The sequence below is a fragment of the Ylistrum balloti genome, unplaced genomic scaffold (assembly GCF_031769215.1).
Source record: "Ylistrum balloti isolate Yb309-2 unplaced genomic scaffold, AGI_CSIRO_Ybal_v1 Utg370120, whole genome shotgun sequence".
Classification (NCBI taxonomy): domain Eukaryota; kingdom Metazoa; phylum Mollusca; class Bivalvia; order Pectinida; family Pectinidae; genus Ylistrum; species Ylistrum balloti.
The window spans coordinates 1,984,021-2,007,879 of record NW_026782137.1 but is presented as its reverse complement, the minus strand read 5'-3'; the positions used below and the strand labels follow the sequence as shown (position 1 = coordinate 2,007,879).

The 23,859-nt window shown below is 34.9% G+C and overlaps 2 protein-coding genes across 2 annotated transcripts in view; both read left to right on the top strand.

Moving 5' to 3' along the window:
• Positions 1-704: 704 nt before the first annotated feature.
• LOC132550353 (peptidylprolyl isomerase domain and WD repeat-containing protein 1-like) lies at positions 705-13,309 on the top strand. The gene is made up of 17 exons (XM_060214404.1): positions 705-807; positions 2,349-2,451; positions 3,098-3,201; positions 3,434-3,529; positions 3,989-4,076; positions 4,598-4,703; positions 5,003-5,146; positions 6,030-6,104; positions 6,408-6,488; positions 7,293-7,386; positions 7,911-7,964; positions 8,450-8,693; positions 9,166-9,232; positions 9,865-9,947; positions 10,771-10,883; positions 11,613-11,764; positions 12,734-13,309. The coding sequence occupies exons 1-17, from the start codon at positions 705-707 to the stop codon at positions 12,875-12,877; spliced, it is 1,851 nt and encodes a 616-aa protein (XP_060070387.1). The 3' UTR covers positions 12,878-13,309.
• A 4,535-nt stretch (positions 13,310-17,844) lies between these two features.
• LOC132550332 (microtubule-associated serine/threonine-protein kinase 3-like) overlaps positions 17,845-23,859 on the top strand; it is a 79,026-nt gene continuing 73,011 nt past the window's right edge. Inside the window, exon 1 of the mRNA XM_060214377.1 lies at positions 17,845-19,175. Coding sequence (XP_060070360.1) covers positions 17,845-19,175 — 1,331 coding nt within the window. The remainder of the gene's footprint in view (positions 19,176-23,859) is intronic.

Here is a 23,859-nt window from a genome sequence, read left to right as displayed (position 1 = left end):
CATGTACAGGTATATATGTTGGATACAACAACAACAACATGTACAGGTATATATGTTGGATACAACAACAACAACAACATTTACAGGTATATATGTTGGATACAACAACAACAACAACAACATATACAGGTATATGTGTTGGATACAACAAAAACATGTACATGTATATATATTGGATATAGCAAATATCATCTATAGTAAGACAAGCTGTAATCTATTTATGATCCAATACTTAACTAATTAATATGAGAAATATATAACTGAAGATAGTCCTGTTTAAAAGTTTTTAAGATATTGTTTCTTTATAAGGTATCTTATTAAAATGCAGATAACTTACATATATTAAAGTGCTAATTGAATAAATGGCAAAATGTCTTGCCATACACATAATTTGAGTTTTTTTTTAGTTTGAAAATGACTTTAAACAGAAAATATGAAACAGTATATCAAATGTTTCAAAAAGTGTCACAATATAGAAAAATCCGTGATAAAAGATCTATTGAAGCTATCAGTTCAAAATTAATTCAAAATAATGTTTGATGCCCGAATGATTTTTTTTTGTAAAACGTGAAAATAAAATTATCCGGATTGTTAAAACCGTTTTTGATTACTAATATTGTTGGCGCTTAGATATCGACGTCAGGACAAGGTTGTATGTACTAGTGCAATTGCCACAAACGTTTTACTGACCCCAGAACGCAGCAATGGCCGAAAGCGGTAAGCGTGATTTCGACGAAGTGGAAGAAGATGACGATGAATGGGTTGGTCCCATGCCTGAAGAAGCTGTCAAGACCAAAAAGAGAAAGGGTAAAACAATATAGCATTCTGTATCAACGGGAAACAGTTTTTCCTTAAACAGCTTTGTAACCGAGTTTTAAATTTTGTCTCAAGATACTTTGAATCCTCTATCCGCTACCTCGATATTTCAATGCATAAACACGATATTGATATTGACGTGTATAGAAAATGCCAGATTTCACGTGATAATGTAAACATAAAAGGATAAACGGATTGGTAAATACTAATTGAGACAATCACAGGGTTGAAATGCCAACGTCCTATCACGTTATAAACAGCTGAACAGGTTGGTAACAAACCCAAATCAAATATGGGTAATGATTCTGATTTTGAGTGACAGTTACTGCCTTGAGTAATTAATTTGTTGCTCTGATGCGGGGTAATTTGAAACAGAAACTCATTTAATTTCTTTAAAAAAGCATTTGCAACAAAAAGGGTGTCAATTGTTAACTATAATGATGAAATAGATTATAGTAAGTGGTTTTGGATAAATATATAATTCACTGACTGATTCACATGTGCTTTATGTTGTGACAATTTTGTTTCGAAAATGGTGCAGCAAAATGGCTGCCTTAATAAGATTTTGTCCTTCACAATTTGAAATTTTAAAACCTGTTGAAATATAAGTATTGCTGCCCCTATAAGCATATAATGTCACATGATAAGGTATCACTTTGATGGTACTTTGAGGCTGAAATCTGGTTAACTTTGCCCTGACAAGCCATAACTGGTGAAACCAGTCACAAAGTGATAAAAGTTTGTTCTGTGAAGCTGGTAAATGTTGAGAACACTCTAACTTGCTGTCTTTTTCTTTGAGTTGTGTGATAAAAAGTGTTTTAACTTGGTTTTCCTTTCATATGAGATAGTATGAAACCACAGACTTAGATATGTATAAATCCTATCCCTTTTTCATAAAGTCTCTTAAAGAAAAGTTAAAATCCTATAACTACTTACTGCCATTGCAACTCCAGATCAGCTATATTCTATAACTCATACACTTTAAATTGTTCCCTTCCCAATGGAGCTTAAAATAGCCAATACATTTGCTTCCAAATCGCAAAAAAATCACAATGTAATATTTCAGTTGATCTAGTAACTGGAGTGATTATTTAATACAAAATGCCTTCATGACTAATTTTTATAGGATTTTTTCAGACAAGTCAATAAGTCCATTTCCAAAAGTGTTCCAAGACAAAGAAATATGGTGTTTTATCAAAATTTGGGCAAGTCCCATGGGAAAATCACTGATGACTGAAGGTCACCCCTGATTCGACTTGTGAGAATATGTCCCAAGATATAGCGTCCATCCTCTTAAATCAGAAAAAATGTTCCCAACTAGATAATAATAATTGAAGAAATTTTTAATACAGATATTATATAAGGTTTAGTTGTACTGTAGTGATGTTGTGACAAGAGAAATGAGCAATATAGATATTGGACTTTTTAATGATATATCAACATTAAGAAAAAAAGATACTTTCCTTTTTTGTGAAGATTTTTTTGAAACTGTTATTATTGTTTTATGAATTTATATTTTCCACCACTTTTAGTGCTAGAGTTTGAACAGGTTTACCTGGACAACATGCCAAATGCTGAATCTTATGAGAAAAGTTTCATGCACAGAGATGTTGTCACTCATGTGGCAGTAGCAAGGTAAATGTGTTTACATTGTTTATTAAATATTCAGTTTATCTATTTATCTTAGGTTTAATGTTTTTTGTGTTATGGTAACTATTACAGCTGTGAAATCCACTTAATAAATCTCAAATGTTAAAAATAGAATATTGATATATACAGCAGATGACATGAGATTTATTCCTTATGGAAGATACAAGAGAGCTTTGTAGGGCTTGCTTTCTGTCCATTGTAGAGAACTAAAACTAAAGGCTATATATATGTCATAGAATAGCAAAGGTTGTTGTATTGTAAAAAAGGTGTCAGAACATTGTTACAGTTTGGTACTCACTTTAGAAGTAAAGCTATTTTAAAGAACCAGAAAGCATGAATACAACTAAGGACTACCTCCTCAGCTAGATTTTTCTTTTTCTTTTGATCACTTTGGATTTTCCTCCACTGCTTCAAAGACTTCAAAATTTAGGTCCCTAGCATCACAGACACATCCTAGAAGGAGGAAACAGCTGTATGATGCAGTTTAATTCTTTATTTGGCTCTGCTGTAGGCTCTACCGATCTTACTCTAAATTTGTGATAACAGGTGCTATTCATTAGTGTGTCTTATGATCATTGATTAGATTGGTTAGATATGTATATCTATTCTGTATGGTGATTTTTGTATGCAGGACTGGATTCATTATCACTGCCAGTTGTGATGGGCATGTCAAATTCTGGACCAAAAATGAAGATGCAGGCATTGAATTTGTCAAGCATTTCAGGAGCCATTTAGGTAAGAATGCTGCACATTGCAGAATGTTATTACCATTTTCTGCATAATACAGAAAAACTGCTCTGTATAGTAACTTGCGATTGCGAGGACAGATCATGGTCTTCCTCTCTAGATAATTAACAACATGTCGGTATATATTCTATCCTGGATCTCACTATTACAGGTGGGTATGCTGTACTCTATCTTGTTTATCACAGGAAAAGATATTTATTCTGTATCTTGAATATTACAGGAACAATTGAAGATATGTCTGTGAGCGGTCCGGGAGATCTCTGCTGTACAATATCTGATGATAAATCTGCCAAAATGTTTGATGTTGTCAATTTTGGTAAGTCAAAGAACCATTTTTGAGTGAACTGAACAGAATATGTATAATATTGTCACAGTTGGTGTTAGGATTTTTTCTACTGAGTGCAGAGCATCATTTCATTTGGACGAGTCTAGTTACAAAGAGATATAGAGAGTTCTCAAAACTTGAGGAAGTTCCACAGGAAAAGAATGATTTAAAGATTGAAATATTTGAGTCCCAAAAATCACTGTTGAATATTGCATATTTTAAAAATGAATTTATCAGTGTTGCAAATCTGACATTAATATTTTGTTTCTTTTGTTTTATATAAAATTTCATATATTGAAATCTTTAGATGACATGGATAATTCTAGATGTTTTAGAAAAAATCTGACATTGTTCTATCTCCAGTTATATAAAAGATTGTTATGATGCTTTCTTCAAATACCTCCTCTGGTGTCATTTGTAAAAATCATTATATCAAATGTTTTTTAACAGATATGATAAACATGATGAAGTTAAACTATGCCCCACACACCTGCGGCTGGATCTTTGCCTCGGGGGATCCAGTCTGTGCCCTTGCTGTGTAAGTATAGAGATCTAAATGCTAATGTTGGAACAAAATGTTGAAGTTTGATCATGGATATAGTTCTAGACCTGACGGGGCATAACATGTCCGATGAATTTTTCAAATGAGTCTGGACATCATTTTTGTAAAGAGAGATGTCCTTTATAGGGTATCATAATGTGGATTAGTTCATCTAGAAAGCATTGAGCCAAACTCGAAAGTCCTGGCATGTCATCAGTTCATATATCTGTCTATATATATTTATTAGCAAATGACACAAGTTTTGTTGTCCTTGTTGTTCTGTTAATGACAACTATATTTCAAACGCAGGATGAATTGTTGATAACACTGTTGCATCACAAAAACTATAAAAATGTTAATCAGTATCTGTGTACTCTTCAGAAATGATGTCTATATCATCATTTTCTGTGTACTCTTTAGAAATTATAATGTTTATTTCATCATTTTACTCATCGTCATGCCCAACATTCTACATCAGTATTATCATCTTCTATGTGAAATTAATCTCTCTGTTACAGATCGGAGAAAGACACAAGTAATATACATATATATGATGGGAGGGGAACAAGCACACCACTTCACACACTCTCAAATATGCATTCTTCACCAGTGAAGCTGATCAGGGTAAGATGCATGCTGTTAATCAAGGGAGATAATCTAATCACTTGGTAGAGAACCATGGTATAGATATATCACCACAGTTGAAAATCATATCAATGAATAGTATCAAGATTCTTCCAATATGTAATTATTAGAACTTTTCTGTATCTCTGCCATTTTTAACTGAAAAAGAAAAAAATCTTTTTAGTAATTTAATGATGGAAATAACATAAGAATGAGAGATGAATTTTCATTATAAAGGAAATTTAAATGGCAAATTGACCAGAAAATGAAAATTGCAAGATTTTAATATTGTCATACAGTACAACCCTGTGTATGAGGTAGCTGTGTCAGCTGACAATGATGGCATGCTGGAATACTGGACTGGTCCAAAGTATGACTACAAATTCCCTAAAAATGTGAAATGGGAGTATAAGACAGATACAGACCTGTATACATTTGCTCAGGTAAATACTTGATAATATATTTGTGTGTGATTACTATGTGTGTAAAAAATTACAGAGATCTCATCACACTAGATAAATCATGATACAAAGATTATTACCTCTGTTCATGAAAATAAAAATAGCATGCTTATACCTTCCCCCAGGAACATGTAAACACTGCTGATAATGAAATTAATTTGAAACGGTCATATATATTTGACAATAAGCCCACAGATATATATATATATATTTCTCTTCAATAGAATCACAAACAAATGCTTTTTCCCTTGTCCTGCAATAAGCCCACCTCCTGACTTTGAGACAGAATTTTCATGTTAGCCCTTTGAGACTAATGGATAATTTCTTGATATATGAAATGTTCCTTTCAATAGCTGTACGCATGTGGCCATAAACACATGTCTGGTAATCCCAAATTCCTTGCAGATCCTTAGTTTCATTAGAAGCTACTTCAAATGATCATTTTCCTGAAGTAAACCCCATCCCACACCTCACCCAGCCTTGTCTTGCCCTCTCACTTCAGGCAAAAGGCTATTTCTTGGTCCTCTTGGCTTATTGAGTGATAAGAAAAAAGATTAAAGTATGTTTTGCTGTTGGTTAATATACTTGTAGTTGCAAGAAAAAAATAGTGGTAATTTAAGGGGTTGATATTAGTACATGTAAATTGATTTGTTACATATATCAAAAATTGTATTAAATAGAATGGATGTGTTGATGAAATTTATATTTATAGTTAATTTTTTATCAATTTATAAAGCACTGTCAGTGATGTCATTGTTTTTTTTTGTAATTTTTTTAACAAATTCAGCCATTAAGAGGTCAGTCAAATTTTTGTCTGAAAATATGTAAGGTTTTTCATTAGTTTATTTTGTCATTTTGATTTCAGAACAAGACCATTCCTAGCGATATCAGTTTTTCTCCAAATGGAAAAATGATGGCCTCGATAGCAAAGGACAGAAAAGTAAGTCATTGAACTAACACTAAATCTAGCAGTTAAACAGAACCTTGATAAATATTTGAAGGACTGATTGTCTATCTTTTAATTGCCTACATCAATACGATATGTATTTTGTGGAAGATTAATGTGTTGAATACATTTGGTGTTTCTTTAAATCATTACCTTTAGTCTGATTCATCTGTCAATTGGGTGAGAGATTTGTGTGAGAAACAGTTAAGTTAATGGTCAATTTGATTCATTGTACTTTTAATAAAATTTAATTATTTTCTTTAAAATTTCTGAAATGTTGCTTTCTTTTTTCCTTAGGTTAGAATCTTCAAATTTTTAACAGGAAAATTATCCAAAGTTTTGGATGAATCACTCAAACAGTTTACAGAACTACAGCAGGTAAATAGCCATTGTAGAAACATTACAGTACAGACTATATTTAGTCACTGTGTGAACGAGAGACTAGTGGAACCACATACCCTATCTACCCTGCAATAAGGGACCACAATGGCTCAGTCAGTAGAGCATTGACATACATAACCTCAGGTGGACATCCAAGGTGTGTGGTTTGATGTTCCTTAGTTAGTTTGTGTTTCTCAGGAAGCTGAGGAAAGGGATCATTCTGTGCCGACAAGGTTGTGTCCATGAGCACTTTGTCCTAATTGCTCTGGTTGATGTAATATGGAACTTCCATATATTATTTTATGGGATTACCACCCGTTACTATAAAAAGATCCCATCTCAAATTATTTCTGACTGTTCACAGGGTGATAAACGTTTAAACAACCAAACTGGCAATAAGCCCAGGGTATCAACACCTCACTCAAACTCCGGGATGGATTTATTACAGGACAAAGAAATAGCATTCATGGGTGGGCTCATTATGGTGCATTGATCTATGGTTTGATAAATATGGTATTTTGTTTGGTGAGGTTTTCAAATGTGACATAAATTCTAACTAGAATACTTTATTTTTTTAACATCTATCAGGTGAACTAAACTGATATCATTCTTAAATTGTCATCAAAACCTTTTTCCTGGTTAGTTTGTGTTGAAACTGATAGATTACAGAAAAGGAGACTAATTGTCTAAACAGGAATAGATCTAATTAGATAACATGGAAAGATATGTGATCAACCCTTTATGCATTTTATATATCACCAGATTAATCACAGTTACATCAGACCTTGTGTTTTCTTACAGATGAAGCAGCAGTTACCTAATATGGAGTTTGGACGTCGTTTAGCTGTTGAACGAGACTTAGAGAAAACAGAATCTTTCCAAAGATGTAGCATAAGTAAGTGTAATATCTTTATAGCTGTTTAATATGTAGAGAATGTGTTGGTTATGACTTCCATTGTCTTCATTGACAATTGATTAAGTATACCAGCCCATTGTTTTCAGGGAAGGTTGTTAGTATAAATATTGCATACACCGTAGGTAGCCTTTACCCTCGCCTCTGTAATACTTTGGTCTCTGTGGTACTGAAACAGCAGCAAATTCTCTGGAGCAGATTGATATACAGCATACTCAAGGTACCCTTCATGTCTGCAGTAAGTCTTTGTCGGTCCAGTGCTGGTACACTCTGTACTCCAATATTACATAGGAAATATTCTTGCTTTAATAGGATTGACAACATGTATTTCTTAAATTTCTTGAGTTTGTTTTTCTAGATTATCTGTCCTCTTTGTTGTAACATCTCAAACGTACTTATTTAACTCTAAAATGTTGTGCTATTTTTGCAAAGTTTCTAATGTCAGGTTTCAGAATTTACCAGTATGCCAAATTATGCAATCAGATTTGTTGTTACTCTTATTTCAGTTTTTGATGAGAGCGGACATTTTGTACTTTATGCTACAATGTTAGGAATCAAAGGTACGTTTGTTTTATAATATTAAATACCTATGTCTATAATCTATTTGTTTCAGCATTATTTTGTATCTTCTGGCAAATATTCTTGAATGGAAAAAATGCAAGGTGAACTCACCAGAAGAACCGATTGTAAATTAAATGTATTTGACCTAATAAACACTCTTTAAGTCTTAGGCACAGTGTATATCTGGCAATAAGTGTAAAAAATTTGCCTTGTAATGAATGCTAATAACCTGGCTTTCATATGTGTGGCTATTAAGGGTGATACCAACAGGTGATGTTTTGTTTACTTTGGGATAAAAGAACACCTGTTTCTCCACCTTCCTGAATTTAGTTACAGGATGAATATTTTATATTAGTGAGTCAGTAACTTATGAAAGGATGAGATGCCAAAAATCAAGAAGACCGAAAGTACTCATAAAAAAATCAGGTTTGTTTATTAGCTTATTATATATACTTTATAGTATATCTGTATGTATACATTTCAGTGATAAACCTACACACAAACAGATGTGTTCGGATGCTGGGGAAGAAGGAGAATGCACGTTTGCTTGGACTAAGCATGTTCCAGGGTACAGGCAAAAAACGCAAGGCAGCTGTTGATGCAGAAATGGCTGCGTCAGAAAATCCAATCCTACAGACAGTCAACATTGACCCTATATTGTTTTGTACAGCTTTCAAGAAGAATCGATTTTACTTATTTTCTCGAAGGGAACCTGATGATATTAAAAGGTGAATTTTACTTTGTGATATGGGATCAAGTTTTAGCATTATTTCTAACTGCTGTAAAAATTCATGATTTGGTTTTGGTTGTAGTAAACGTGATCTAATTTTAGTGGAAATCTAGTTTTAGATGTGACCTAGTTCGAGTGACCTAATATTAGCGGTATAGTGTAATCTAATTTCAATACATTTTGTCTGAAGAATATTACGCTGAATTATGAATACTACATTTGTTGTTCATGTAATTCATTGTTATGCCAATTCACATAGATTTAGAATACTAAAATATGTTTCTTTCAGATAGTTTATGTTTTCAAATGACAGAAATATGGCTTCCTTGTTCATCCAGTCTGGAATATTTTGTTAAGATATTTTGTGATTCATTTTCTGCTTTTTCAATGTGATCAACATGTCTTTATATAGAAGTTATAAGAGTAATTGAATTATTGATAGAATAAATATAATTAATTTGTTTATTTAGCTCAGAAACAGAGAGAGATGTGTTCAACGAGAAACCATCGAAGGAGGACATGGTGTCCGCCACACAGGTATGGTGGTATAGCTATATAGCATCATCTTTTTTCTTGTATATCTTATTTCATATGGATTTATCCTTTAATGAGATGGTCAACGTCATTAATTAATTAAAGCTAGGGCTTGAGCTTATTACAGGACAATGAAAATAGATTACCAGACAGGGTCATTGTGTCTGATAAAAAATGTTGATAATGCTCATAATTCACGTAAAAACTTGAAAGATCTTTCCATTTTTCTTTAATAATCCTCATGCCAATTTCTTTGCAGTGTCATAACTTACAAGATTTAAATTATTGTCATGTGATTTTGTTTTTATTTTGTTCACCATGCTTAATGAATTTATACACATGCAATTTATGCATTGTATTTTCATGTCAACTAATACAATTATTTATCAATATATTGATATAATTAAGAAAGAAACATGTAGTTTACAAACTTTAAGGTTTCAATGAACTTTAAAATCAAAATTTCAAGGATATTTATCTATGAAGGTCTTTTAAAGCATGTGTGGTACAGAATATTGCCAAAAACAGCAGTGTACATTTAAATTTGATTGTCTTGATCCTGAATGTAGAATGTAATACTGTGTTGAGTTGCAATCCTACCTGACAGTTAAGGTTAATGTTTTTTTTTTCCACAGGACACGTCATACACTCGGGTATCAGAGAACTGTACTGTCCACACCACCATGGGTGACATTCACATCAAGCTGTTTGCAAAAGAGTAAGTAAAGGATTTATTGAAATCCAGTCTCCCACCCATTGTCAAAAACTTCTTCATAGCAACCATCTAAATTCTTGAATATGTAAAAAACATCAGAAATTATTTTTGCTTGGATCTCTTGCCACACAATATTGAAAGTTATGGCTCACAACTGACTTTGTATCAAATTGCTGAATTCTAATACTGTTGGGATGGCAGGTTGTTGGCTTCTGATATTAGGGGTTTGGCCCATCACAGGGTTTTTGCAGTTCCTCATTGTGAAAATGGTAGATATTTGGCTGAATTTTTTTTATACCTATAATAGTTTGCCTGGTTTGTTTGATAATCTTTATATTGTGTTAAAGTTAGTAACGATTGTAAAGATCACATTTCCACAGAAAAGTATTGTAAAAGTGTTTATTTTGGAGGAAAACGGCAACAGTAAACTATGGTCTATATCAAAATTTTGGTAACAGTGGTGGAATGGAGTTAATGCCTGTCATTGTTATATTGAATATATATATATATAAGATAAGAGTTGCAACTCTTTCTTATACCTTGATATATTTGGACATGGTAACACAACTGACAAAGCAAGACAATTTTTGACTCATGTCCTATCCAGGTCTCAAACTCACAATCTACAGCACCAAAATACCTAGCCAAGAAATATGACAACTGCCTATAAAACTACACCACCCTGACATCCCCGTCCAAATATCAATTAATTAATACCATGCATCACACACAGTAATGTATGTTGATCTGAAGGTTTCAGATTTTCCTGTCGAAATTGTGCCTGTGTTTTATACATATACTGTCAGGCTTTAGCTTTTCTTTGCAGATGTCCAAAGACTGTGGAGAACTTCTGTGTGCATGGAAAAAATGGATACTACAATGGTCACATATTCCACAGAGTCATCAAAGGCTTCATGCTACAGACAGGGGACCCTGAGGGTAAGTCATGCTACAGACAGGAGACCCTGAGTGTAAGTCATGCTACAGACAGGAGACCCTGAGGGTAAGTCATGCTACAGACAGGGGACCCAGAGGGTAAGTCATGCTACAGACAGGAGACCCTGAGGGTAAGTTATGCTACAGACAGGAGACCCTGAGGGTAAGTCATGCTACAGACAGGGGACCCTAAGGGTAAGTCATGCTACAGACAGGGTTCCCTGATGGTAAATCATGCTACAGACAGGGGACCTGAGGGTAAGTCATGCTACAGACAGGGGACCTGAGGGTAAGTCATGCTACAGACAGGGGACCTGAGGGTAAGTCATGCTACAGACAGGGGACCATGAGGGTAAGTCATGCTACAGACAGAGTACCTTGATGGTAAGTAAGGTTAAAGACATGGGAACTCTGAAGGTTAGTCATGCTACAAACAAGGGACCCAGAGGGTAAGTCATGTTACATACTGGAGACCATCATGCTAAGTCTCTAATTAGAAAATAGTAACTTTGATTTTCTAGTGACAAAGAGTAGATTCAGAAAGTAGCGGAATAGATTTCAACCATCCATATTAAAATGTTATTCAGATTGTGATTTCCTCTAACTACAGGTATTGTAATCTGCTGTTTTGTGGATGGTGTTGTATAAGTTTTGTTTTTGCATTTAGCTACTTTGTCACTTTTCCCACCTTTTAATAACTGTATGTGATTTTCAGTATTCCTTCTATTTTAGGTAATGGCACTGGTGGTGAGTCGATTTGGGGTGGTGAGTTTGAGGATGAGTTTCATCCTTCTTTACGACATGATAGACCTTACACAGTGAGCATGGCCAATGCAGGCCCCAACACTAATGGTTCGCAATTCTTCATCACAGTCTGTCCCACTGTAAGTATTTCCAAATTGTTTTAGGTTTGAAATAAAAAAAAAAAAAATTCTCACCTCTCACTTTCAATCACTCCACTTTTTATCCTCCTATCTCTTTTTCTTTCTCCTATCCTCCCTTTCTTACCTGGATCCCTCTTCTCCCCCTCCCCAGCTTCCATCCTCCCCCACCCTTTAGCTCTTTTTATCTGGTCTTCCTCTACCCTCACACTTTCATCCTCTCTACTTTTCTTCCCCCATAGACTCCTGTTCTTCCTCCTATCCGACATTAGCTCAATCTGTCTCTCTTCCCATCCCTCTCATTACCATATCCTCTACTTTTCTTCCCCCTAAAATCCTGTCTCCTGATAAACCCCAACCCCCCCCCCCCAACCCTCCGTCCCGTTAACTCATTCCCTCTCTCCTCCTCTATACTTTTCTTCTCCCACAAGCACCCTGCCTCCTCCTATCGCTTTCCCTATCACCTATCACTTAACAAAATCCCTTTCATTTCCCCTTCCCTCTTTTCCCCTCCCCCAAACTGCTACTTCTCTTTCTCTCCACTTCCCCCACTTTGTCCCTCTTCCACTTCTCTGTCATTTATATGTCCTTCCTTCCTCCAAGCTCCCCACTCTCTACATGTCTGAAATCTCTCTCTTATTTTGACCCCCTACGCTGGCACTTTCTTCGTCTCTCTCATCTTTTCCTTAAAACTGCCTCCCTATTTGACATCTCCTTCAGACCCTTCCCTCCTCTCACCTGCTATACTGTCTTTCCTTTTACTTCTGTCTCCCTCCCTTTTCCGTTTCTACAGTAAAAAAAAGGATATTATGTTCTGTCTGATGTTTGCATGATGCACTATTTATCTGTTCATTAAAAATTGTAGATGAATGTTCTTTCATTGGCACACCCTGTGAATGTGTTGGACCAGTGGACTTATCTGCAGGCAAAATGCAATGGTGTTTTTTTTAATAAGTTTTTTATCTTTTGTAGCCATGGTTGGACAATAAACACACAGTATTCGGGCGCGTTGTGAAGGGCATGGAGGTCGTACAGAATATCGGAAACGTGAAAACTAACCCAAAAACAGACAAACCTCATGATGACATACGAATCATTAGTTTTACTGTGAAATAGTGCTGAAGGATATATTTTCTTTTTACAAAGAATTATTTTAGGATCTTGGGAAGCATATTGTGGTGTACTGATATATTTCTGTCAAGAGAAGTTTCATGAAAGGAAAATATCGACAAATATATTTGACAATATATGAAGGGTATAAGATTCTGTTTCTCATCTATTTCTCATCATTCTGAAGAAACAACACTGGTTTTGCATAACGATAGATAAATAAAGTAACAAAGAGTTTGACCATCTGTATGTACAGTGCAATTATATTTGATCATGTTGATAACAATGTAAGCATTGTGTTCTTTTGTTAGTGTAATTTACTACAAAAAATGTAATCAATTCTCTTCAAATGCGACTGCAACATTTATTACTGCACTAAAAAAGTACATAAGAGACACATGTGGAAATGCAAAATGAAATGTATGATAAAATATTGAATATGTATCATAAAGCTTTGTCTTCAGTTTTTTTTCTTATTGAAGAGCTTTCCTCCATCAGAAATTACAAAGAAAAGTGTACACATGCAAATAATTCTAGTTCCTATACAACTATGAAAAATGATAACTAGTTTTAGCCTTTCTTAGGAGATAGATTCTTTTTTCTCCAAAACATATTCTTATAAGCTGTCTTGTGCAACATTTTATAAAGACATTGATCAGGACTGTCAAAATATAAACTTCTCATCAGAGCTTTAAAGCTTGTAGTGATGATTAGGCTTCTGTCTGGCTTGAATGAAGGGTTAAAGTTAACTTAACCTACTCTCAAGGTCACACGAATGATCTAAACATCTCAAGTACATGTACAATCTAATTCATGAACTCATGTGCTTCAAAAGAGCTTGAACCATTTTCACTGTTGCTTATTGTTATTAAATGTTGCATAATAGAAGTCAACAGCAGTTTGTTTGATTGGATTTATTGCCCCATCAGCAGCCAGGGTCATTTTAAAACAGTCTCCCTGTAGTAACTGTATAGTGAATACCTCACTGAACATCAGAAGGGAGGCCCACCTCATGCTGTCCAAAGCACTCTGGGTAAAGTCTTTGGCATGTAAAGTATGTTCTGATATTTTACCACTTCCTACAGAATGCTGGATACCTTTAGAACAGGTGTCAAACCACACACCTAGAATCTTACCTCAGGTTGCAAAGTGTGATACACTAGCAACTAAGCCATTACACCTTCCCAACACCAGAATAGTCGAGAGGTCATCTGGTACACATGGTTATCAGTCAATAGTTAAACCATATGATTTCCTCATTGTAGAATGGGAGTTCTATGGAAGAAACCTGTGAAACATATGACAAGTGTAATGATACTTTAAGATATTGATTTACACATATTTCAATGTAACAAATACAATGGGATTGGGCACAGGTTTTCCAACTTCTGTTATGCCCTTTCTTCATAATACCACACATTGAGAAAATATATATTGAAAAGACAAGATGACATGTGTAAATACAAAATTACACATATACAGAGAGAGAGGAGGGAAAGGGGATGTGGCTGCAGGGTTGGGGGGTTCATTATGTATAATTTATGCAATTTCAAGTCAATCAGTCTGTCCTAAATGGACAACACTACTATAAGTTACACTGTGCACATTCATTAAGATAGTAGAATAATTTTCTTCCACTTTCTCACAGATTGTCCTTAAGAATACTCTGTAATACTCTGTAAAGAGGACATATTCACTTTGGTATTAATTGCTGGGCAGACATTACCTGAATAAATACAAGGTGTGATTAGTAAGTTGTGAGCCTTCTATTGAAGAGATTAAGCAGGGATGTCCTTTTCCAGCTCTACTATTCCCTGACTATTTCAGGCTGTGTACTGGAAGACTGGTGTCATTTAGTCAATTTATATCAAAGAGGTAGCACTCTAAATTGAACATGGCAAGTGACTTTTGAAAAATGGACAATAGAGCAGTGATTCAATATTTGCATAAGGAAAGGTCTAACACCTAAGGATATCCATATGTTATGGTAGCAACACTAGGGAATGATGCCCCTTCATATGCTACAGTGAAAAGTTGGGTGGCAGAATTTAAGTGTGACAGGCAGAGTCTTGGGGATAACACCCATCCTAACACTGAAGCAACCCCAGAAATGGTCAATTAAGTCCATGATACTGTTAAGGCCAAGATGAGAGTTACAAAGACTGTGCCATTAGCTGGAAAGGTTATGGCCTCGGTTACTGATATGGCCGACATGAGAGTTACAAAAACTGTGCCATCAGCTGGAAAGGTTATGGCCTCTGTTTTCTGAGATGCTGATGGTATTCTGATATTCTGCAAGAGGGACAAACAATTAATGGCACATATTATGCATCACTTCTTGGGCAGTTAAGAGCAAATATTAAACTCAAGCACTGCGGAAAACACAGTAAAGGTGTGTTGTCCCACATGGACAATGCCCCTGTTCACAAGTTGTTATTGTCATGGCTGCCATTACTATAGTAAAGATTGTGGCTTTTGAATTGATTGAGAATCGCCCTAATTCGCCCAATTTCCTAAGTTGAAAACGCCATTTCCTTTACCTACTTTTGGTCTGATGATGACATCATACATGAAGTGAAGGACTTCTGAACGGTCAAGAAAACCACTTCTTTGAAAGTGGCATTAAGGCCCTTAAACATCACTGTCTAAAATATAGACACTGTAGGGGATAATGTTGAAAAATAATGAAATATGTCTGCCAAAAGTCAAACCCTTACATACAAGACTCACAACTGATCAATCAGCCCTCTTGTTTAGCTGCTATGAAATGATTTGTAATATAATGAATTCTTTTATGTGACATTGTTCATGTATATATCTGCAGAATAATCTGCAAATGCTAGTGAACACTGGATTTTGGAGGTACAGTCGGAGATTTACTTGTCAGCACCAGTGTAATAGATCAGAGACAAATACAAATTTGAATTCCTGTCAAGTGTCCAGGAAGGAATTTTATCCAGGTCTCCTCTTTAACCCTGATAATCTACAGCTTTAACAATGAGTCAAAGATGATGTGCTGTCAACCATAGATGGATCCAGATGTGGCACATACGCAGTGTGCCTTTCTAAAATTTGCTAAGTGTAGAGGTCTAATGTAAAACAGCACAGATCACCTGTGAACAGCTCAAATTAGGTCATTAATTATTTGTATTCACAAGTTCCAGAGCTACAGCCTGATTCATACATTGAAAAGCTGAATTTTATAATTGCCTTCAGGTAAGTAGTTTTATTGGTAAATTTACCATAACATTACTGTACATTATATATTCGTTTGATTTTTAAGGGTTTGTCTGCTGTCCTATTTATAATGCAATCTGTCAATATTTGCAAAAATTGAATTGAGAACGATAACAAAATGTATAAAGGTAATGTAATCTAAAGGTAAACAGAAGAAATATGGAGAACAAATGGGAGTGTCTGACACAGTACAAACATTAATTTTTCAATTAGCAAATGTGAGTGTCCTCTCTAACCCGAAATCATTGATCTGTGCCTGTCAGCTGAGTTACAGAGACCATATTGCCTATGTCATCGAACAAAGTTCAGGGTGATGTCAATGTCAGATAAACAAAAATTGAACAACAAAACTGTTGAAGTTTCGATGGCTTGATTTCAAATCACTGTTGCAGGATAAATAGAATACATTGTCAGTGTTTGAAAGTATAATATTACTATTAATTTGATATTAACATTATACATCTTATAATCATTCTAGTTTATAGTTCAATATAGCAGACCATACAGCACAATCATGTTATGGTAAATTTACCAATAAATGCCACACATACTTGACAGCAATTATATAGATTAACTGCTCAAGGTTCCAAGAAAATTTGAGAATTCAAATTATTAAAGCCCCGCTCAGTTGAGTTATTCGTATGTGATTTGAAGTATTACATTAGATCTCTACACTGAGATGTGATGACGGAATTTCAGTTTATCATTCTTTCAAATTATGGCCACATTTGGGCACATTTACTATCCTCTATATATCGTTTTGAAACGTCTTTTTCATGACACTCAAATTGTTTATATCTCATTTTAAAGGAAACTTCAACATTTAGACATATTTTACTGAAACAAATATCGCAAGTTAGTAAAGCGTACCCGACAAACTTTTAAATATTCCCGCGGTTTTCAGTTTAAGCTGGCTACGTTGACCCGGATATGATCCGATGTAATCATACCCACAATGCTACCGAATGGACGGGAACGACCTGTCTGGCTAGTGATGGATGGAGCTTAGTGTACTTCCTATCGACGTCAGGAGATATTTGACGACATATTTACAGCCTTCGTTCAGGAATACATTTTGGAGATTAGAATCGAATGTATTGTTGGTGTTAAACGCGGAAAACCTTCTATACATTTTGTCAGATCGTGTCGAAGATGGCCGTTGTTATATTTCGGCAGTGGAGGTCGATTGCGTTTTTCGTTGGCAAGACTGATTCATTACATGACATTGTTCCCATGGGCAGACGGGAATACAACTGTTCATTAAAGGAAAATTAAGTATAAAAGTATGATGAACTGGAAGAAGAAGCCCTAAAGAACTTGGGGCTGTTACGTTCGTGATCGAGAGTCAATAGTGCGGTTTGTGTATTTTGTGTTTGTGTATTGTATGATTGTATTTGTAATCCTATGTTTACTTGTGGCGTGTTTACATATGTAATGTGTTAAAAGTAAACATTTGATTTTTATTTACAATTTAATATATGAACGAAATAATTCTACATCTGATTTTATTATAATGAGTAAAAATCAATACCTAGACACAGTGAATGCACATATGATTTGGTATATGTGTGTAAAAAATAAATTCTCGTCCACCAAGAAAAGGAAATCGTCAACAACGGAAATGGAAACAATGAAGAACAGCCAAAAGTTAGCCTTTGGCAAACTGATCAGCAAACCGAGAAAGGAAATGATAATATAGTTACTTAAACATATTTTCACTATAAATTGATTCCAAAATGGCATCATCAAGGAAATCATTATCATCTAAATTCTCACTTGAGGTACGTGGTTCCAAGAAAGTTTCATCTCCGAAACCCACCAAACCTCAAAGTAGTACAGGAAAAAAGACTGGAGTTGCAAGTAAATCATCCTCCGGTGAAAAGGTGGAACCCAGTAAAACATCATCTTCTGAAAAATTGGAGAAGACCGAGAAAGTTGAAAAAACTAGAAAGGTCCGGACAAAATCAAAGGTTGATGGAAAGGAACCTGATCGCTCAAGTGGTTCCTCAGCTAGTTCCCGATCTCCAGCCAGACAATCAAGTACTTCTCGAGGTCAAACGTCTCGAACAGCTAAGGATAATAAAGTAGTACGTCCAAAACCTGTTCAGGCAAAGCATGCAAAAACTGTGAAAGACACAACTGACAATGTCTCAAAAGACCAATCAGAATCTAGTCAATGTGCTACAGTATCAGCGTGTGGGGTAAAGTTAGGAACAGTGAACAGTGTAAACACGCCATTGCCATCTGCTTCTGATGACTCGACTACAGCAACAGTTAGTTTAAAAGATGTAAATCTTGATTTCAAAGATGTAGGTCATGTTGATAGTGAGGAGGGCAGTAGGGAGAAAACCACTGCACAGAAACTATTCCGGCCTATATTTAGACTAGGGAGCAATGAATCACAGAAGACTGATGAAGAGGAAAACCTTCCAAGCTTAGAGCTGAATTCTGACACTTCTAGTCTTGAGCAAGTAACAGATCTATCCAGTTCTATAACTTGTCAGTCAGGTGTTTCACAGCAAGCTGTCAGTGACTCTGTTACAACATCTGTTAGTTTCAGCATATCAGAGAGTACAAGCACTTCAGAGCTTACCTCTGCTACGGTAGAAAAGTCACCGAAATCTAGTCGTGCCCATAGGGAGAGCATTAATGATGAATTGGAAGAAATGTCTCTGTCGTCGTCTGGGTTTTCCCCTTGTAGTACGACTGCAAGTTTCCGGAGTTTTGATGGCAGAAGTAGAATCGATGATTTTAGCGATGACAATAGTGACTGTCCGAGGCTGAGAGAAAGCATAGACCTCAGCGATGACATGCAAGACATGGAAGTTGCAAGTTTTACTGTTCCTCTAAATAAACAGCTTCGAATTGTCACCTCCATGGACCGAAGTCTCCGCCCCTCGGCACCTGATCGCCGTGCCAGTTCTCCGGCCAACATGGAAGCACAGACTGGAGGAGGCCTCCTCAAACGTCTTTCCCATCATCTTCTGTTTGTAGACTTCATGAGACGGAAAGGCTTGTCATCTTTCCTGAACAACTTCCCTTCTGATATGACCATTGACAGCTTCAGGTGAGTAGTAGTGTTCAATATCATGTTTAACTGTATATAGATATTAATAGATATGAATGTTTTCCATGTGTAATATAAGCAGTACGCTCATTATTCATACACCAGCTTTTTGGTTTTATATGGATTTCATAACTATCCTGTTGCATTAGTCAAAATGTTAATGGCGAAAGTAAGTCTTAATCAAATCTTGATCTGACAGTGTTTCAGATCAATGACATGATTCGGGAGAAAATTTTTTTCTAAATTTCCTTTTATTTGATGATTAAAATTACTATATATATCCCCATGGAGTTCCTCATTATATTTAGAGATTCTGTTACAGTAATTTTTAACTTTGTCTAAACCAGACACCTCTTAACTTCATTTGGAGAGATTGGTATTTTGATTACAATTATAAGTTTCAACTTGATACTAAGTATGAGAACATATTGGAAGTTGGTGAACTCATATGTGTACATATCAAGGCTTTTAAACTTGGAAATACTGCTAGGGGTATGGTTACTTTTGTGTTTGCTATGTAAAATTTTGATGGAATGATAAGTACCTGTACTGTAAGTTAGTTAAAATAAAACTCATGTAATGATATTGTTTCACTACAGAAAGTACATGTATACAATGACGTTTACTTGAATTCATAGACCAAGTTAATTAGGCCTTATATTCACAGTTTTTTATCAGTAATAGACTAACAGCAATTACACATGTTTACCTGTGATACTGACAAAATGATTCAGCATTAAAATTTACCCAGGATCCTTTATCAGGTACAGGCCATATAACAGGATGCATTCCTATTGATATCAGTATTCATGGGGATATTTAGGAAACAGTTTGTTTACCTTTAGAACTTGTACACACCCAAAAAAAAAAAGATTCAATGATATATACATGTAGCTGTTCTGCAGGGTAAAAATTTATTAGAGGGGTCAAGATATTCATACATTATAGATAAAGTGAGTCAAGGTCATTTTTCAGGAGTTGTGTGTATGCATATATTGGCCAGTTGACTTTCATGAAGTCTGCTTCAGACTTGTTTTCATAAACAATACCTTGTATACTATACTTACATACATACATGTGTACATTATTTATGTAGCCTTTATCATATATTACTATGTATATATATGCAGATTTACGTTGTAGATATATAGATAGACTGATGTTTTATTGTACACATGTATTTCCTAGTTATATGAATAAGTGGTTATGATGAATTCTAGCACTGTAAATGCAGCGACCACTTCAATGGCTTGTTTATATGTATACTGATGATGCCAAACACATGCAATGTAAAAAAGCATCCCTGAAGTTTATATCTCTATGCCAACACTTTCATTAACCAACATTTCTACTGGTAACAAAGAACAATTATATCCCAAGGAATAAGAATATATATGTGAATTAAACCAAGAAGTGGCACAATTCTAAAACTGATTAACAGAGTCTTGCTTTACTAATTATATATATTATTGTTCATGATGTCATTGATCATGAGCTTCAGTCAGTCAGAAGTATCATTCATATCCTTAGAATAATGACAACAATAAGAAGAATTTTTCTTTGTCAGCGATGTTTGTGTTAGTAAATGTATGCTATTCTTTCCAACTGCTGCAAGTTATTATAAAATTAGGTTTGTTGTGTTTGTTTATATGCATCAAGTCTACTAGAGATTAATGGATGTTCATTTTAATGCACAACACAGTCAAGTGTTTAATATTTTTTTATATTTTAATCTCTAAAAGATGTAAGAAAAAAAATCCACTCCCCATTCTGAAATTATTTAGGGTTTATAACAATGTTAATTAAATAAGATTACCAAAAAAATTAACAAAAACTGGCATCTTAAAGTTTCTTGTTTTTTCCAACCACTGATAACCATTGACACTGTCAAGCAAGAAAGACAACAAGTCAATGTTATATGGAAGAAGATGAAGCCAGCTGGCAGTAAGGGAACATTGGTAGTTTAATCCTTTTATCTTTCCACTATCTTGTCTGGGCTCTATCAGCTACTGGTCACTTCTTGTCACTGGCTTTTTATACGTGGAGTGTGGGTTCATCTTGGTGATGCAGTGTGGCATGTTTCAAAAGAAGCCACTCTGACCTACATTTTGACCTTCTGCACTACTAGTCACAGGAACTTCATACTAGGAGTATTGGTTCACCTTGGAGTTGCTGTGTTTTGTCTATGAAAAGTAGGTCATTGTGAGCTACATTTTGACCTTTGACCTTCAAAGAAAAAGTTAGTGCCAGCTCTATACGCCACTAGTCGCTTCATATTTAGGACATGAGATCAGCTAGATGAGATGGTGTGTCATCTAACAAAAATAGGACACACTGGCTTTCATTTTGTCCTTTAGCCAACAATCTACACTAGAAATTAGAGTGTCCAGTCTTAATCTCCTATACTTCTAATCACTGGAACTTCTTACGTTGGGCATAGGTCCACATACAGTGTATTCTTGGCATAAAAATTCAAATTTTATGGAGGACTGTTATTTGATTTCCATATTTTGAGATTCATATCATATCTGACCCTAATATATTTTGATCTTTATCTAAGCATAACTGCATGTCTAGTGATAGTAACATGCCTCTAATACGACAGGGTCATAGCAAAGGGGCAGAGTGCATGAGACCTGGACCCAAATAGCAAGAGAAAATACCAATATATAGTCTCTTGTTATCATTAAATTATTTTTTCATCAATATCATGATTTGTTTAGAAGAAAATTTGCCCAAAGTTGGCCATGAACAACTTTATAGGAACAACTTTATTAGGTGGAAGGGAACAGTATGCACTGTTTTCCCTCATCCCTGAGGCAGGGGACTGAGGCCAGTAGGTAAAGTAAGATAAGTGTAAATTCTGTAGTATCAATGAATGAAGAAGTACATATCAAATTTTCATGAACAGAATTATGTCCCTCATCCAAGGGACAGAGTGGCAGGGTCCAATAAGTGAACTAGCATTTAAATTTATTTGTACGCAGTTATTTTAAAATGAACAGGTCATTATCATTTGTTTTACCTCCTACAAGGAATTATTGTTTGTGTTCTCATTAAAAAACAGTTGCTGGCAGAAGGAGCTTGTTATTCATCATCTCTAAATTGGCTATTTTGAGTAAAGATATAGAATGAAATTGCAATAACTTATAACTATATTCACTTCGTTGTTTGTTAAGGCCAATTACCTGTCTGTTTCAAAATCTTGGTGAGAATACCACCGAGACATACCACTGAGATATCCAAAAAGAATTTTCTAAATGATGAAGTTTGTACAGAAGAAAGAATTGCGGAAATTTAAAGAAATTGCAGAAATGAATGAAGTTTTAAAAAATGCATCATTGAACAAAAAAAAAAAAATGAACATTAGGATATAAAAAGGAATGATTTATGCTGTTTGGTTTTGTATTTTGAAGCAATATGTTACCCTTGTTTGAATTTAGAGCAGCCTCATAACCAAGTGCATACAGATCTGTCAAAATTGATTTCTTGAGAGCAAATTCCTTTGGGCCACAGAATCAATAGAAATCTCCATGTGCAAGTGAGCAAGACAGCCAGGCCCACTTGGCCTCTTGTATATAATTCAGTAATGAAAGAAACACCAAAGATGCTGTTTTAAATTTAACAGACTTCTCCATGAAATGAATGTAAACTCTTCTCAATGTGTTGAATATAAACAATCAACTAGACACGTTACCCATGTGTTCTTTGACATAAAATGAGACATCAATTCCAGTGTTATAGACACGATCTAGGAGACACCATTAACCGAGTTTCATGTCTGCTACAGGCAACACAGGTTGGATTATTGATTCCAAATGACATCCATGCTATGCTGGACAGGAAAGATTATATAATGATTATGAAAAATGTAGACTAAATGTTCTGGCTTTACATTACGTTTACAGAATATGGTACTTTGACTTAAAATACTGCTTTTGTATACAAATGCAGATTTTAGGGATTAGTCTCCCTTTTTTTTTTCATTTTGAAGATATCAAATTTTTTTCTTACAAATGATGATAAAATGTATTTTTCCCCCTCCCTTAATTTTTGATTCAAAATCAGATAAATACAGAAAGATCATTTCAAGGTGAGGCTAAGGTTAATTTCTTATGACTTATGTTACTATGATAATTTCTCTTTCTTTTTTTCAATTTGTTTTTATAAATGAGAAGTTTAAAATAAAAGAACTGACCTTTCAAGAAAATGTCTCATAATCAATATGTTCTATTGGTCAAGCAGGTACCATATGCAACGCATGATGTAATTGTGAGCCTGTAGCTATAGCTCTCTGTAGTTTTGCAGCTGTGCTTTGAAGAACAACATCGTCCCTGTATTTGCATTGAGATATTTTTCGAATCTTTACCTTTGAAATTATGATATGGAGCACGGTGAAACTTATTGCATCAGGACAGTTTTGTAGATACATGAAAAAAGGTTTATCTACATAAAATTTAGTTATTTTCTTTTGAAGATACAACATGAATTAATTTTGTTGTTGTTATTTGATGTGCCATCATTACAGGAGGTTAAATATTACATGAAGAGTGTAATGTGTGACAAATATTCTTAAGTGTAGCTTGCATAGGGAGTGCTCATGTTAGATGTCACAGTTTTTCAAGAAGGATTCACAGCTCCGTTGGTTTTCATGATAATTAGGTAAATGGTTCTGCCAAAGGAG